The 18402-nt window shown below is 47.3% G+C and overlaps 1 protein-coding gene across 1 annotated transcript; it reads right to left on the reverse strand.

The window, feature by feature from the left end:
• Nucleotides 1–663: 663 nt before the first annotated feature.
• LOC307221353 (galectin-7-like) lies at nucleotides 664–15712 on the reverse strand. The gene is made up of 4 exons (XM_079985821.1): nucleotides 15580–15712; nucleotides 5592–5680; nucleotides 2986–3199; nucleotides 664–950 (listed from the first exon to the last, which is right to left on the reverse strand). The coding sequence occupies exons 1-4, from the start codon at nucleotides 15601–15603 to the stop codon at nucleotides 771–773; spliced, it is 507 nt and encodes a 168-aa protein (XP_079841947.1). The 5' UTR covers nucleotides 15604–15712; the 3' UTR covers nucleotides 664–770.
• Between the last annotated feature and the right edge of the window lie 2690 nt (nucleotides 15713–18402).

The raw sequence follows: 18402 nt of genomic DNA on the forward strand, positions 1-18402 counted from the left end.
GGAACGTGCAACGGAGCTGAATGTTGGAAGATTTGAAACAGACAAAAGAAAGCCACCAGAGCAGATTAAACGAGGGTGAGAAATTAATGGAGGACTACAGCTATGGTTAGGGATGCGGGTGGCACTGTGGGTTAAACCACAGAGCCTAGGACTTGCCGATCAGAAGGTCGGCGGTTCGAATCCCCGCGACGGGGTGAGCTCCCGTTGCTCCGTCCCTGCTCCTGCCCATGTAGCAGTTCGAAAGCACGTCAAAGTGCAAGTAGATAAATAGGTACCGCTCCAGTGGGAAGGTAAACGGCGTTTCTGTGCGCTGCTCTGGTTCGCCAGAAGCGGCTTAGTCATGCTGGCCACATGACCCGGAAGCTGTACGCCGGCTCCCTCGGCCAATAAAGCGAGATGAGCGCCGCAACCCCAGAGTCTGCCACGACTGGACCTAGTGGTCAGGGGTCCCTTTACCTTTACCTTTACAGCTATGGTTCTTGCTTGCAGGCTTCCAGTAGTATAACGCCACTCGTTTGGCCATGCTGAGAATGTGATGCTGGATTAGATGGGCCTTTGGCTACTCTTCCGTTCTCCCTTTCCTCCGCTCCTTGCTCAAGTAATTTCATATTTTTTTGCACCTGCAGAAAAAGAAAACTTTGCAAAACACAACAGACGCCCCGCTTGGTTTGCATAATTTATTCTTGCCCCGGGATATCCTCCTGCTCACATCAAGGCGTGCCCCTTTATTTTTGGGAAGGCTCAGCGCTCCCCCTGCACTCGGCGCCCTCCTAACGTGCGTAGCGGCCCATGCCCAATGTTGGCAGGATGCGGCCCCTTGGTGCTCTGTTGCCCTCCCAGCTGACAGCCACGTTCTGGAGCTTGACTTCCCCATCGACCTCCAGGAAGCGGATGCTCTTTGGCGAGAGGCGGTGGCGGAACTCACAAAGGGAGATGTCTTTTTCCAGGATCTGGCAAAGAAGCAGAAAAAGGCATGTCAAGAAGGGTTGGAAGATAAACCTCCCAACTCCAACAGACATGAGAATCCCGTGTGGTTTGATGAGTGGCAGCTCCCCTGTTTAGATATTTGGGAACCTCAATACTCTGCACAGGCTTCTGTTAAAGGCTTTGGAGCTTGTTCGCTCTGGTTTACCATTGCTCTTCCAACTAGCTCTGCAAGATTCCACTATTCATGCCTAGGAACCGGTAGATAAAGGTAGACTGCGCCCACCCCTGGGAGGCTCCACTAAGCTCAGGTGTAGGGAACCTGTGGCCCTCCAGATATTGTGGGACTCTTAATACCTGGTTGGCTGTGCTGAGTGGGGCTGATGCGATTTAAAGCCCAACAACCTGAGCAGAGCCAGAGAGTCCCCACCCATGTTTTCTAAACATGCCTTTGATTGACAAACCCACTAATTTTTCTGCTTTTAAAAGGCACTTAAGTTAGTTCCACGAGTTTCTCACGCTTGGCTTGGAGGAATATTGGCTTTTATTGCTTGCCCTAAATGTACAGGCTACTCAAATGGACCTTAGGGGAGTTAACCGTCTAGTAACTCGGAAAGAGAAAGAGTGCCATGTTCTCTCTGCTGTGTCCACATTGATTGATTGATTGATTGATTGATTGATTGATTGAAACTCTTAGGTTTGGCGCTTTTTATTTAGTGGGTCATCTTTATCTACATGGGGCTGCCCTTGAGACTGACCCAGAAACTCCAGCAGGTGCAGAATGCCGCGGCGAGACTCCTTACGGGGTCCTCGCTGCAGGATCACATTCACCCGGTGCTATACCAGCTGCACTGGCTCCCGGTGGAGTACAGGATCAGGTTCAAGGTGCTGGTTTTAACCTTTAAATCCCTATACGGCCTAGGACCCTTGTACCTACAGGACTGGTATGTCCCACGGAGGACCTTACGGTCTTCAAACAAAAACATCTTGGAGGTCCTGGACCACAGGGAGGTTAGGCTGGCCTCAACCAGAGCCAGGGCTTTTTAGGCCGTGGCCCCAATCTGGTGGAACGCTCAGTCACAAGAGACTAGGGCCCTGCGGGACTTGACATCTTTCCGCAGGGCCTGCAAGACAGAGCTGTTCCACCAGGCCTTTGGCCAAGGCACAGCCTGACCTCCTCTCTCCTTCTGTAATCCTTATAGAACTCTAGCCCAATGGTTGCCATTAATTTGACTCTGAATTGATTTTAGAATGTATTTCAATTAATTGACTGTGATTTTATGTAAACTGTGCTATTTTTACTGTTGTTAGCCGCTCTGAGACCGGCTTTGGCTGGGGAAGGCGGGATATAAATAAAAATTTATTATTATTATTATTAAAAGTGGAAGGAGTGAGTTTCAAGTCTGTCGGTGAGCAAAGCAATCTGTTCACAGAGAGCGATGAGGGAAGAGCAATCTGAGAGCAACAACTAGGGAGTAAAATGAAGGATTGCAGGACATTCTTTTTGAGATAACAATATCGAACCTTAGAATTTCCGGTCCTTTAGCCCTGCTTACTTGGAAGCAAGTGGCAATGAATTCAATGGGACCCCTGGGCAGACATAAGATCTTGCTGTTCTCTTCCTATACCTACCCCCGCTGTCCAATACTATACAGTGGTGCCTCGCAAGACGAAAATAATTCGTTCCGCGAGTTGCTTCGTCTTGCGATTTTTTCGTCTTGCGGAGCGCGGATTCCCCGGGTATTAACAGTTTTACGAAAAAGAAAGCAAACTGGCAAGACGTTTTCGTCTTGCGAAGCAAGCCCATAGGGAAATTCGTTTTGCGAAGCACCTCCAAAACGGAAAACCCTTTCGTCTAGCGAGTTTTTCGTCTTGCGAGGCATTCGTCTTGCGGGGCACCACTGTACCTACTTTTGGGCTCCCAGCAGCCTTCTGCCCTCCCAGTCCCCATACAGCCTCCATCGCCCCTCACCCAGCCCCCATTTTTGGGGGGGATGGTGTGTGTGTGTGTGTGTCCCGATTCCCCTTCCCCGTTGAGGACCCCTCAGTTGCTACCCTGACCTTGTAGCCCATCCGGGTGACGATGATTTGAATCCTGAACTCTTGGCCTCGCCGGAAAGGGGCCATCACCGTCAGACCCTCCCCCCACTGCTGGTCCGCGAAGCTGTTGAGGGTCACCCAGCCAGGGGAAGACGGGGGTTCCTCAAAGTTGACCGTCAGCCTCAGAGGCTTGTTCCCCTCCTCGACTTGTCTGGAAGCAAAGTCCACATAGAACCTGAGAAAAGAGGTGAGAGATCAGGTTCCGTGGGTCACGTATCCTGCCATATGTCCTGTCCCCCCCAGGTAAGAATTAGCTGAACAATGATTGCCGTGCTGCCAACTTCTTTCCTGTATCCCTGCTCCTCTGCTGTCCTTTGTTTATTTATATGTATTTTTTTTATATACCGTATTTTTTGCTCCATAAGACACACTTTTTTCTTCCTAAAAAGTAAAGGGGAAATGTCTATGCGTCTTACGGAGTGAATGCGTGGTCCCTGGAACTGAATTGCCATGGGGCAAAAAGCAGATCGTGCAGAGGGAAATGGGTGTTGAAACAAAGCCGCTGATCGTTTGCTGATCGGGGAGAGAGATAAGGGACGCTAGAGATAAAGGAGGCTGCCTGGGAGAGGGGAGGTAAAAACAGCAAACTTGCAAAGGAAAACAGGAAGACTAAAGCAATAAGGAGAGAAATTAGAAGAAAAGGAGGAGCAAAAAACTGCTCCAGCTAAGGAAAAGACACTAAGGCAAACAAGAGGGAAGGGAGTGTTGAAAGGAAGCAGCTGATTGGTGGGATCGGAAGAGAGATAAGGGACGCTAGTGGAGGCTGCCTGGGAGGGGGAGGTAAAAGCCCATGGATCCTCAGGATTTTTACATTGGGTCACCCCAAATTCACCATCAGATCACATAGCATGTCCATGGCTACAGCCTGCACCAAAAAAATCACACACCCACTGTTGCCTGGGACTGCAATGACGCAAAAACTTGGTTTCAAAGCACGGATCCATGTGGATCCTCATGATTTTTGCATTGGGTCACCCCAAAATCACCATCAGATCACATGTCTGTGGTCACAGCATGAACCACAAAAATCATACATCCACTGTTTCGTTCAGAATATTTTTTTTTTCCTTGTTTTCCTCCTTTAAAAACTAGGTGTGTCTTATGGAGCGAAAGATACGGTATTTATGCTGCCTTCTTCCAACGAGCTCTAGTACATGGTTCCCCTCCTCCCATTTCATCTTCACAACAGGTTGGTCAGGCCTTGAGAGGCAGCGACTGGCTCCGAGGTCACCCAGCGAGCTTCATAGCAGGGACTCAAACTCTGGTTTCCCAGGTCCTAGTCCAGCACCCTCACCTAGTTCAAGGCAGACTGTGACCCTGCAGAGGTTGCTGGACTCAGAACTTCCGTGGCCCCCAGCCAGCATGCCCAGTGGTTAGGTATAATGAGAGTTGTAGACATAAGAACATAGGGAAAGCCTGCTGGGTCAGACCAGTGGCCCCCACCTGGTCAGTCCAGCATCCTGTTCTCATGGTGGCCAATCAGATGCCTGTGGGAAGCCTGAAAACAGGATCCGAGCAAAAGCGAACTCTCCCCTTCTGTGGTTTCCAGCAACCCTGCCTGGCAGAATCTCAGCTATCAAAATGAACCTACTTTCCAGGATGTTGTTTTTATTCCAATCAGTACTATTTGTAAATAACTGGCTGCTTCAAAGAATGGAAGAAGGATATTTCTAAATTCATTTTTTTTGGGGGGGGGGGGGACATAAAATTTCGATAGACAAAAAGAAAGAGGAGGTTTTGCCTTGCCAGACCTGCAAATCTATTATGAGGCAGCCTGCGTGTGCTGGTTAAAAGAATGGTCCTGATTTGAAGTTTGGCTGGCATGCATGTCTCTGCTATGGGAAGGTGAAAATTTATAAACGTTTTATAAACCATATTCTAAGAAAGAATTTGTGTAGAGTTTGGGAGAAATATAAAAATCTGCTGGAAAGGGAAACACCTTTATGGCTATCTCCTATTGAGGCTATTACAATTAAGAGAGTTAATATGGATAGACAGTAGGCAACTTACAGGGAATTGCTGCACTTTACAAAGGGGGAACCTAAACTCTTTTAAACAAGTTTCTTCTCCCTTGGTCTACTCCACATAGGAATAAGGGGAGCCACGGTTGGTCCATTTAGCTTAGTATTGTCTACACTGGTTGGCAGCAGTGCTTCTCCAGGGGTTCAGATGGGATATTCCCAGGCTTACCAGGAGAGGCTGTCAGGACTCGAACCTGGGACCTTCTGCATCCAAAGCAGATGCCCTACCAACTGAGCTATGGGCGTTCCTTGTAACATAAGAGACCCCTTATCTCTTCACCTGACTTGCGCAGTTAAATCACTAAAAAGCTGGGACCGGCTGTGGCTTAGATCTCCCCTGGTGTCAGTTATGGGAGGTTTGGCTGCCGTGCCTCAGAGCAGAAGGAAAGGCACTCTGCACATGCCCAGGCCCAGTCTCTCTCTGTAATATTCCACAAGTCCTAGCATTAAGTCCTGGCCAAGAATTGCGACTTGCCTCCTCTGCTTGCATCACGAATTCCAGATACCAAATCCATTCTTGGGAAGATAATATCAGTACTGAGTTACCTTTTGCCCTGTGGTGGAATGATACCTTCCAACAGCACCCATGACTCTGGTTCCAGGCCTTGCGGGATAGCCCGGTAAAATGGTATATTCTGCAAGGGAGGAAAGAAGAAAATGAGGCATGAACAGTCTTGAATCTCTAAATAGGCCTCTAGTCCTCTTCATGGTGGGGCAGGAAACTGAGTCTCTCACGCCCCCCACCCAACAGGTTGCCAGGGGTATCCAAGAGCCCATATAGAGTCCTTACATAGGTTCCCTATTGGTAGGAGAAGATAACAGAGGCCAACCAGAGAATATTGAGAAGCAAAGCAGCTAGTAAGCCTGATCTTTATTGATCTGTTGCAACAGGGTGCTCCCCTCACCTGCAGGAGAGAGGAGGAACCCAGAAAAATGGCATGCAAGGCCTTATAAAGACTTTTGAAATTGCCACCCTGTAGATCAAGACGCAGGTGGCGCTGTGGGTTAAAGCCTCAGCGCCTAGGGCTTGCCGATCGAAAGGTTGGCGGTTCGAATCCCTGCGGCGGGGTGCGCTCCCGCTGCTCGGTCCCAGCGCCTGCCAACCTAGCAGTTCGAAAGCACCTCTGGGTGCAAGTAGATAAATAGGGACCGCTTACCAGCGGGAAGGTAAACGGCGTTTCCGTGTGCGGCTCTGGCTCGCCAGAGCAGCGATGCCACGCTGGCCACGTGACCCGGAAGTGTCTCCGGACAGCGCTGGCCCCTGGCCTCTTAAGTGAGATGGGCGCACAACCCCAGAGTCTGTCAAGACTGGCCCGTACGGGCAGGGGTACCTTTACCTTTACCTTTAGATCAAGACCACCCCCAGAAACATCATACATACAGCACAGAAGGGGTATAACCTGAGACCACCCCTCAGATACATCACACCTACATCACAGAAAAGGCGATCTAAAACAGAAATTTTGAATGTTGTTTTTCTCCTGTCGTTGTTTTTCTCCTGTCTGGCAGGTTACTTGATTGGATTTCCTGGGGAGCCTGGCCATTCTTTTGTAGTGATAAATACTTATTTCCTGGGCCAGGTCACAGGCTCACACCTTATTCATATCTTGAATGTGCCCTTAAGACAGGATTTGTGAGGAAAGAGACAATGGGGAGGCTTTTCCATTTTGACCTTGCAGAGAAAAGATTTGGTCAGTTTAGGAATCAAAATGGTTCCAGGTTGGTCTTCCTGTGCTGATCCATGTACGTGCTTGGTTGGTACACTTATGAACATTTCCATATATCTAAGACCTCAAAATTCCTATTACACCATCCAGTCTGTGAGATGATTGGCTTGGTTTCTTCTTTTAATAAGGTTTTATTGAAGCTTTTTCCGAATACAATAAGATAAAAGAAACTAAATAAAAACAAAAACAGAGAGAAAAGAAAACACAGAGTCCTCTTGAAGGTAGCACTTAACTCTTGTCTCACACAGAAAGTGGTGCACCCTCCAAACTCTCACATGAGAGCTTTCTTTAAATATATATATATATATTTTCAAATTTTATAATCGCAATAATTTATAACTTCAATACTTTCCCAAGGATACAGTATAGACTACCCCCGCCCCTGCCCTGGATTCCATTTTTCTCCCCTCTAATTTATTGCATCTTATTTTATTTCTCCAAACTTTGTTCTCCATCTAATTTATCCTATTTCCAATTATATAATTGAGAGCTTTCGACTTGTTCTCAAACAGTCTCTTATCTTTCTACAACCACACAAAAAACCAGCCAGGCAGGGAAGAGAGAAAGAAAGAGTCTGGGCGAAGGTCACCTACAAATTGTGACTGTGTGAGAATCTGAACTCAGGCCTCAGTCTGAACAAAATGCTGCTTTGAATATTCCCTCTTCATTTAGAAGAACGGAGTTGTTGTCATCTTCTCCTCCTCCTCCTCCTCCTCACTCGTAGGCCAATGTCCTATCTAGTCCAGCATCCTAATCTCACAGCGGCCATCCAGTTCCTTCTTTGCTATTTAAGCCCATTTCCTCAGATAACCGACTTCCTTCTTTCTTAAAACTGCTTGTCATCCTGTGAACTTCCTGGCCCTTCTTCAACCTCTTCTATCAAGCAGATCTAATCTATATTTCCTGAGGCTTTAATCCATAGCTCCTCTTATCAAGGAACTCCCACCAGAGTTCAAGCCTTGAAAAAGTCAGAGGTTTGGTATCTGGGAAAGTGAGTCACAGGATGTGAAGCCCATTTCACGCAATGCAGAATTGGCCCATAATCTGTCCCTTTCGCCCCCTTGAAATTGCATGATGCTACATGACACTTTGCGGTTTCAGAAAGGTGTGGCGTACAAAGGATCCTAGCACGGTACCGATGAGTTTTATTTTGCTTTTAAAAATTCCTGTGAATTATTGAGACACCCTCAGCTGGTTTCGGTTCCTCCTTGCAACAGTGGGGAAATCGAGGAACTGTCCCAATGATCAGAGGAAGAAAGGAGACAACTTGAGAAAGCAGCTGCTTTCATGTTGGAAAATTACTACCTGTAGCCACAACTTTTCCTACAATAAACACAAACCCTTGTGTTGCAAAATGTGGCAATCTACAAAAATGCAAATGCAACACGCTGGCTAATGTTGTTGTTTAGTCATTTAGTCATGTCTGACTCTTCGTGGACCAGAGCACGCCAGGCACTCCTGTCTTCCACTTCCTCCCGCAGTTTGGTCAAACTCATGCTGGTAGCTTCGAGAACACTGTCCAACCATCTCGTCCTCTGTCGCCCCCTTCTCCTTGTGCCCTCCATCTTTTCCAACATCAGGGTCTTTTCCAGGGAGTCTCCTCTTCTCATGAGGTGGCCAAAGTCTTGGAGCCTCAGCTTCAGGATCTGTCCTTCCAGTGAGCACTCAGGGCTGATTTCCTTCCGAATGGATCGGTTTGATCTTCTTGCAGTCCATGGGGCTCTCAAGAGTCTCCTCCAACACCATAATTCAAAAGCATCCATTCTTCGGCGATCAGCCTTCTTTATGGTCCAGCTCTCACTTCCATTCATCACTACTGGGAAAACCATAGCTTTAACTATACGGACCTTCGCTGGCTAATAACTGATAGTAAATATATAATCGGAATGATGTCATTCAAAATATACAAATAAGCGACTTCAAAATAATATATATATATCATAAAATACATCTCACAAAATGTACAAGTAACTGCAAGATGTTACATGTATCAGTGTCAAACAAAGGTTCAAACAACCAATGAATAGCGAAGAACGCCAAACTGTCTCTCAAAGGAAGACGTCTCGCAAAAGTTTCAAAGGAAGACATCTCTCCAAAGTCTCAAAAGAACACTGCAATCTGGAATAGTTCAACTGTTTCGGAATAAAGTCTTCATGAGCTAGAAGTGGAATTGCAAGCAATGAATGACAACAAAACAGCAACCTCCAGCTACATTATCCAGTGAGCACTGATCCACTAGTATGATCTTCACTAGTACAGTGGACGCTCGGGTTGCAAATGTGATCCGTGCGAGATGCACGTTTGCAACCCGCAGCGTTCGCAACACGTGTCTGCACATGTGTGGGTTGTGATTCGGCACTTCTGCGCATGTGCAAAGCGCAATTTAGCACTTCTGCACATGCGCGACCACCGAATCCCGGAAGTAACCCATTCTGGTACTTCCGGGTTACGGCGGTCCGCAACATGAAAAAACACAACCTGAAGCGGCTATAACCCAAGGTATGACTGTATGTATATTTCATTGATAATTATTCAGTATGTACCTCTTTATATAGGGACGCGGGTGGCGCTGTGGGTTAAACCACAGAGCCTAGGGCTTGCCGATCAGAAGGTTGGCGGTTCGGATCCCCGCGACGGGGTGAGCTCCCGTCACTCTGTCCCAGCTCCTGCCAACCTAGCAGTTCCAAAGCACGTCAAAGTGCAAGTAGATAAATAGGTACCACTCTGGCGGGAAGGTAAACGGCGTTTCCGTGCGCTGCTCTGGTTCGCCAGAAGCGGCTTATTCATGCTGGCCACATGACCCGGAAGCTGTACGCCTGCTCCCTCGGCCAGTAAAGCGAGATGAGCTCCGCAACCCCAGAGTCGGCCACGACTGGACCTAATGGTCAGGGGTCCCTTTACCTTTACCTCTTTACCTTTACCTTTGAAGGTAACCCGGAAACTACAATTAATCCAGAATTGCGGCAGCTAGATTGGTGACTGGGAGCGGCCGCCAAGACCACATAACACCAGTCTTGGAAGACCTACATTGGCTCCCAGTACTGACCTTTAAAGCCCTAAACGGCCTCAGTCCAGTATACCTGAAGGAGCATCTCCACCTCCATTATTCTGCCCGGACACTGAGGTCCAGTGCCGAGGGCCTTCTGGCGGTTCCCTCACTGCGAGAAGCAAAGCTACAGGGAAGCAGGCAGAGGGCCTTCTCGGTGGTGGCACCCGCCCTGTGGAACGCCCTCCCACCAGATGTCAAAGAGATAAACAACTACCTGACATTTAGAAGACATCTGAAGGCAGCCCTGTTTGGAGAAGTTTTTAATGTGTGACGTTTTAATGTATTTTTAATCTTCGTTGGAAGCCGCCCAGAGTGGCTGGGGAAACCAAGCCAGATGGGCAGGGTGCAAATAATAATAATAATAATAATAATAATAATAATTTTTATTTATATCCCGCCCTCCCCAGCCGAAGCCGGGCTCAGGGCGGCTAACAACAATAAAACAGTATAAAAGTACAGCATAAACAACACTCTAAAATCATTCATTATAAAATTAATTAAATAATTTATTAAATAATAAATAATAAATAATAAATAATAAATTATCATCATCATCATCATCATAGAATCATAGAATCATAGAATCATAGAGTTGGAAGAGACCACAAGGGCCATCGAGTCCAACCCCCTGCCAAGCAGGAAACACCATCAGAGCACTCCTGACATATGGTTGTCAAGCCTCTGCTTAAAGACCTCCAAAGAAGGAGACTCCACCACACTCCTTGGCAGCAAATTCCACTGTCAAACAGCTCTTACTGTCAGGAAGTTCTTCCTAATGTTTAGGTGGAATCTTCTTTCGTGTAGTTTGGAACCAATGCTCCGTGTCCGCTTCTCTGGAGCAGCAGAAAACAACCTTTTCTCCCTCCTCTATGTGACATCCTTTTATATATTTGAACATGGCTATCATATCACCCCTTAACCTCCTCTTCTCCAGGCTAAACATGCCCAGCTCCCTTAGCCGTTCCTCATAAGGCATCGTTTCCAGGCCTTTGACCATTTTGGTTGCCCTCCTCTGGACACTCATCATCATCATCCAAGTTGGTAGCCATCACTCCCCTTGTGGGAATGAGTTCCACCGATTAACCAGGGACCGTGTGAAAGAGCTTAATCGCCGAGATAATTAAGGGTCTGGAAACAGCCTTACGAGGAGCGCTTGAAGGAGCCATCTCCAAATATCTTAAGGGCTGTCACATGGAAGAGGGAACAGGCTTGTTTTCTCCTGCTCCGGAGGGCAGGACTCGAACCCATGGCTTCAAGCTACAAGAAAGGAGGCTGCAATTAAACAGCAGGAGGAACTTTCTGACAGCAAGAGCTGTTCGGCAGGGGAACAGACTCCCACAAAAGGTGGTGGGTTCTCCTTCTGTGGAGCTTTTGAAGCAGATGTCGGATGGCCATCTGTTATGGATGCTTTAGCTGAGATTCCTGCCATGGAGGGGGTTGGACTGGATGACCCCCAGGTCCCTTCCCACTCTTAAGATTCTACCATTCTTTTCTCTGTCCCTGACATTCAGCTTCCTGAGATGCCCACGAATTCCAGTGTTAGGAGAGAGAGAGAGAAAGGTTTCTCAGTCCACATTCTCCACTCCAGGGATTATTTTATAAACTCCTTTTTTTTAAAAAAAATTTTTTTAAAGTTTTAAAGGTTACAAAAAGAAAAAGAGAGAACACCAAGTTAAACAAAAACTAAACAACACATCACAATATAGAAAAATAGGATAGAAAAAAAGAAATAATAATTATAAAAAACAGAAAAACCGAAAAATAGAAACAATTAAAAAAAACACAACAAACCTTCCCATAACTTATCTTTCATTTGCTTGTTTCCTTGACCTCCTCGCACCTCCCTTTTTTGTATTCTAGTTCGGTTAGCTATTTCAGCAAATCCTTTCCATCTTTCCCAATTTTTATCCTATAATATCTTAATATAATGTAACTTTACCTTTCCTCCTTTCATCCATTAACAGTCTATTTTTACTTAGTCCTTTATAATATTTCTGCTAAAGCCACATAACTTCATTCCAGCCTCCTTCTAACATTCCTTAATTTTACAATGTTTCTGTAAATAAGCTTTAAATTTCTTCCAATCTTCTTCCACCGACTCTTCTCCCTGGTCTCGGATTCTGCCAGTCATTTCTGCCAGTTCCATGTAGTCCATCACCTTGCCATTCTTCCCGGGTGGGTAAATCCTGTGTCTTCCATATTTTATAAACTCCTATTGCGTTGCCATTTGCTCGCGTTTTCCCTAAGAAGTCCCCAAAACTTTCATGGAATTGTTGAATTGGAAGGGACCTTCGAGGGTCATCTAGTCCAACCCCCTGCAATGCATGAATCTTTTTACCCAACGTGGATCTCAAACCCCCAGCCCTGAAATTCAGAGTGTCGAGCTCTACCAACTGAGCTCTCCCTTGAACCGGAGTCAGGCTACCTGCCTGATCATTTCAGTTTTCCTTTTCTGGACCTTGAAGTTTTACTCAAAGTAGACCCATTTAAATGAATGGACCTACGTTCGGCATAGGGATGCGGGTGGCACTGTGGGTTAAACCACAGAGCCTAGGACTTGCTGATCAGAAGGTCGGCGGTTCGAATCCCCGCGACGGGGTGAGCTCCCATTGTTCGGTCCTTGCTGCTGCCAACCTAGCAGTTCGAAAGCACGTCAAAGTGCAAGTAGATAAATAGGTACCGCTCCAGCGGGAAGGTAAACGGCGTTTCCATGTGCTGCTCTGGTTTCGCCAGAAGCGGCTTAGTCATGCTGGCCACATGACCCGGAAGCTGTCTGCAGACAAACACTGGCTCCCTCGGCCTATAGAGCGAGATGAGCGTCGCAACACCAGAGTCGTCTGCGACTGAACCTAATGGTCAGGGGTCCCTTTACCTTTACCTTTAAGTTCGCCATGTCCATGAATTCCAATATGTCTCCTTCATGCAGGATTTTATCCACAAATGTCTAACAGGGAGGGACACGTAATTCATATATAAAATTTTTAAAAATGTTGTTTATGGCAATGTTTGGTTTTTTTTCAAAAATGGATTTTATTAAAGTTTTTTGGGGGAATACAAAAGTTAGCATCAAGTGGCCAATATCTCTTTATCAAAGTTTTTTTAAAAAAACTAATCTAAATGAAAATTCAAAGCAAAAGGAAGAAAAGAAAGAGGGGAAAGAAAGGAGGTGGGGGGAGAACTTCTTATTCTTAATTATAATAATAATAATAATAATTTATTATTTGTACCCCGCCCATCTGGCTGGGTTTTCCCAGCCACTCTGGGCGTCTTCCAACATCCGTCAGCTAAATACAGAAAATTGTTCCAAACACCCATTGCAATATAACGCACAACAATCCCATTTTCTTCAGTCCTCAAACCCAGATATCATAAGTTGGTTTTCTTTTTCAAGCCTACTGACAAAGGAACTCTGGGAGATGTAGTTCTGGGAGGCAAGTGTGGATTTTGCTCTTTGTGCTCTTCCAAAATGCAGACTTCCTTGCTGAAGGTGCATGGACAAACTGGTTCCCAAACTGGTTTATCGTTGCAGCGCAGGTGTAAAACGAGCGCTCAGCATAAGGGCGCAGGCAGGGTTGGAAAGGTGGCCGGTTCAGTTGACGTAAGGAGGGAAAACCCAGGATGACATTTAAAGGCAGTGGATGAGCAAAACACTGCCTTCAAGCACCCGCTCAGCCCACGGATCTATGGCTCACTTGGAGTAAGGTAGGGATAACTCAGTCGGGAGAGCATGAGACTCTTAAATCTCAAGGTCATGGGTTCAAAAGGGGGTTGGGCTAGATGACCGCCAGGTTCCCTTCCAACTCTGCAATTCTGTGCTTCAAGAAGAAGGCTGCTTGATCAAGCCAATGACCCATCTGGTCCAGCATCCTGTTCCCTCAGGGTCCAACCAGATGTCTCAATTTCTCTCGGGCAGTTTGCAGAAACTGGTGTTCGGAAACATCGCTGCCTCTGACCGCGGTCGCAGAGGACAGCCATCATAGCTAGCAGACATCAATAGCCTTCCCCTCCATTAATCTGTCTAACAATCGACACCTGTGGCCATCACTACCCTCCAGTGGCAGTGAGTTCCAAAGTTTCACTATGTGCTATAAAAGGAAGCCGCTTCCGTAAGTAGCCAGACCCCTGGGTCCATCTAGCTGGAAAACTATCTAATTACAAGAACAACAAAAAAACTTGTGGAATAGTTCAGTCGGTAGAGCATCAGACTTTTAATCTCAGGGTTGTGGGTTCGAACCCTACCTTGGGTGAAAAAATTGCTGCATTGCACCGGGTTCTAACTCTACAATTCTATGTTTCTAACGGAGCTCAACGTTTGGAAAATTTGTTCCAGGCAAAAGAAAGCATTTCTGCATTTGGCGCATAGCAGAAGTGCAGAAAGTACGGTATGTCTACGGGACTTTGCGATGGCCGCTGGCTTGAATGGCTTTCAGATAGGGCGACGTAGACTCCCCCAGTGAAAAGCCGGAGAAGAGGTCTCTGGCCGACAAAGCACCAAGCGGCACCAGAAGAGACTCTATGCCCTGGCACAAAAAAAGGTAAAGGTAAAGGACCCCTGAATGGTTAAGTCCAGACAAAGCTTGCGGTGCTCATCTCCCTTTCAGGCCGAGGGAGCTGGTGTTTGTCCGCAGACAGCTTTCCGGGTCATATGGCCAGCATGACTAAATTGCTTCTGGCGCAACAGAACACCATGACGGAAAGCAGAGTGCACAGAAATGCCGTATACCTTCCCGCTGCAGCGGTACCTATTTATCTACTTGCACTGGTGTGCTTTCAAACTGCTACGTTGGCAGGAGCAGGGACAGAGCAACGGGAGCTCACCCTGTTGCAGGGATTCGAACCACCAACCTTCTGATCGGCAAGCCCAAGAGGCTCAGTGGTTTAGACCACAGCGCCACCCGCGTCCAGTGTGGGAACAGAAGGCTGGACTGTATGGGCTTTATGTTTTGGTCTGTTTTAAAAGAAAATAAGATGGGGTGAAAGGGAGACAGGCTGGCGTAACACTGTCAAAACATTGCACTTGATCAAAGGTGGCTTCCAGGTCTGGAAAGGTTAAAGACAGGGGTGCCAACTGGGATTTTAAAAAATTGGGGGGGGGGGTCCAAATAAGCCCCACCCTGAATAATCAATCACATGGCATGCACACACCATTTAAATGGCAATGCCCATTAACTTTGAGCGGAGGCCCCCTCAATTATTTTATTTCAGTCTCTAGGACTTGGCTCCTATGGCACTCACAACAGCAAGGCTCCCCCAGTTTACGGAGTTGTGCAGAAGAGGGAATTTGGGCCAATGCACCTTCTCAGGTGAGCACCTTCCGCAATACCTGTTCAGTGGTACGAGAGCCCCGTCCTTTGCAGCGGATTATCCTATGGTTCTTCACGGCACCTCAGCTCGTTTCTCCTCCTGGCGAACTGTTTTCATGGCATCACTGAGTTGCAAGGGACCCCTGGGGGTCATCCAGCCCAACCCGCTGCGATGCAGGAGTTGCAGAAGAAGAATCCCTGACGGACCTCTGTTGAAATGCCTCTGAGGGAGGAGAACCCACTACCTGGCTGGGGCGAATAATGATGCCTCTCCTCGCTGGTTTTTGTTCCAGGGCCGTAGCAAAATGTGCCGGGTTCAATTGCCAGCAGCACCCGCAGGTAGGAACCGGCAGGGAATCCCCGCCCGAAGGTGCAGACAACGAGGACGCTCCTCTACGTTTCCTGCCACCACCACAAACCAGAAAAAGGAAAGGCTCTTGGTTGTTTTTACTCACAAAATTATCAGGCACTATTGCCATCTCTGCCGCCTCTTTGCTGGAGACTTTTTGCAGGCATCAAGGACCAGCTTCCAATCAGCAGGCGATTCTTCTTAACAGTGGCAATCTCATCTCCTTCGGGGCAGATTTTGAAGAGGCGCCTCCTCCCACAGCTGATGATTTTGTGCTTAGTCACACTTCCCCATGAGGGCGAAGTCACAGCTTGATCCATGAGCTGGAGCCTGAGAGGGAGACACCGTCGCTTTCGGCCTGGCCTTGGGTGCTCTCAGCTCCATCCTGACACCACCGTGGCTTAGAGCTCTGCCTGGTCCTTTGTGAGGAGGGAAAGGAGCCGTCCCTGAAGCTTGCAAAAGAGAAAACCTGGATTCTAGAAGCAGAAAGTACAGTGGTACCTCGGGTTACATACGCTTCAGGTTACGGACTCTTCAGGTTACACCACTAAGCCAGAAATAGTGCTTCAGGTTAAGAACTTTGCTTCAGGATAAGAACAGAAATTGGGCTCTGGCGGCGCGGCGGCAGCAGGAGGCCCCATTAGCTAAAGCGGTGCAAGGGGTGATATGATAGCCATGTTCAAATATATAAAAGGATGTCACATAGAGGAGGGAGAAAGGTTGTTTTCTGCTGTTCCAGAGAAGCGGACACGGAGCAATGGCTCCAAACTACAAGAAAGAAGATTCCACCTAAACATTAGGAAGAACTTCCTGACAGTAAGAGCTGATTGACAGTGGAATTTGCTGCCAAGGAGTGTGGTGGAGTCTCCTTCTTTGGAGGTCTTTAAGCAGAGGCTTGACAACCATATGTCAGGAGTACTCTGATGGTGTTTCCTGCTTGGCAGGGGGTTGGACTTGATGGCCCTTGTGGTCTCTTCCAACTCTATGATTCTATGATTCTAGGTTAAGAACAGTTTCAGGTTAAGAACGGACCTCTGGAATGAATTAAGTACTTAACCCGAGGTACCACTGTAGTATGGAGGGGGCTTTTTCGGGCTTCTTGTGTGTTATAAGAATTTTAAGGTCTTATACAGTCATACCTCGGGTTGAAGTTGCTTCAGGCTGAGCGCTTTTGGGTTGCGCTCTGTAGCGACCCGGAAGTAACGGAAGACGTTACTTCCGGGTTTCGCTGCTCGCACATGCGCGGACGGTCAAAATGATGGCATGCGCAGAAGCGGCGAATCGCGGCCCGCACACGTGCAGACGCGCAGTCGCGGGTTGCGTTCGCTTCAGGATGTGAACGGGGCTCCAGAACGGATCCCGTTCACATCCTGAGACACCACTGTATATATAAAGTATATGTTCATAAATGTACAGTGGTACCTCGGGTTACAGACCCTTCAGGTTACATACGCTTCAGGTGGCAGACTCCGCTAACCCAGAAATAGTACTTCAGGTTAAGAACTTTGCTTCAGGATGAGAACAGAAATCGTGTGGCGGCGGCGGCAGCGCAGCAGCAGCAGGAGGCCCCATTAGCTAAAGTGGTGCTTCAGGTTAAGAACAGTTTCAGGTTAAGAATGGACCACCAGAACGAAGTAAGTTCTTAACCTGAGGTACCACTATACCAAGCAAGAATATACATAAATGTATAGACCACATGTCTGAGACCAACAGAAAAAGTCCTGAAATCATTTTGTCTCTCCCAAATGACCTCAAATATTTCTCTGCAAGGTCGAAGGAAATGGGGAGTTGACCCCATTGTCTCTTTGATCACAGATCCTGTCTCAAGGGCACATTTAAGATATGAATAGGGTGAGCCTGTGACCTGGATTCAGGAATTAAGTAATTACCATCACAAAAGAATAGCCAGGTAAACCCTGTTACCGAAAAATCCGAGGGCTCCCTTGGACAAAAAGTAAAGACACCAACCAGGGTAAATTGGAGCAAATCAGCAGCCTGTAGGATTGGCCTTTATTGACTGTTGCAACAGGGTGCTCCCCTCACTTGCAGGTGAGAGGAAAGACACAGAAAAATGGTGTGCAAGACCTTATAAAAACTTTTGAAATTCCCCTCCTCTAGGTCAAGCCCACCCCCAGAAACATCATGCATACATTACAGAAAGGAGGGGTTGAGGGAGGAGTTGTGGAGGTAACCTGAGTGTCCTGTCACCTGGCTGGTTCCCTTTTCTCCCCCTCCCCATGAGTCACTTCCAGGAGACAAGGGGAGTTGGCAGTTTCCTGCCCCCAGAGGGAAGATCTGATCATTGTCCTTTGTTCCAGTCCATGCTGAATCCACTCCCATATGGAAGTTCTTTGTGATCTTGATTGTCTTCTGTCTAAGACCATCAGGGTTGGCATAGCAACTGGGCAGGGCTCCTGTGGATGTGCTGGGATGGTGAAGGGATTATGGGTTGGCCTGTATCAAACCTTCCCCATTTTGTAGTCCTTCCTTCATGGAGTAAAATAAAAGTGGAACAGTGCAAAACCGATGCATGGTTGATTCTTCTATGAATTTATAACAGAAGCGTAGCGTATGTAGTGTGTGAGTGTGAGTGTGTGTGAAGTTTGTACAAACTGAATGATGGGGGTGGGGGGTTCCTGCTACAACCCATCAACAGGTTTCCTGCCAGCCAGGAGAAGACCGCCCCTTCTGTGATATATGTATGATGTTTCTGGGGGTGGTCTTGGGGTCCAGGGTGGGCCATTTCAAATATCTATATAAGGGATTGCACACTTTTGTCCTGTGATCTCCTCTTCTCTCCTGCATGTCAGGGGAGCACCCTGTTGCAATACCTTTAATAAAGATCAGGCTTATAGCCGCTTTCCTTTCTAATACTACTACTAATAATAATAATTTATAATTTGTACCCTGCCCATCTGGCTGGATTTCC

The sequence above is a fragment of the Podarcis cretensis genome (genome assembly GCF_951804945.1).
Source record: "Podarcis cretensis genome assembly, chromosome: 8".
Taxonomy (NCBI): Eukaryota; Metazoa; Chordata; class Lepidosauria; order Squamata; family Lacertidae; genus Podarcis; species Podarcis cretensis.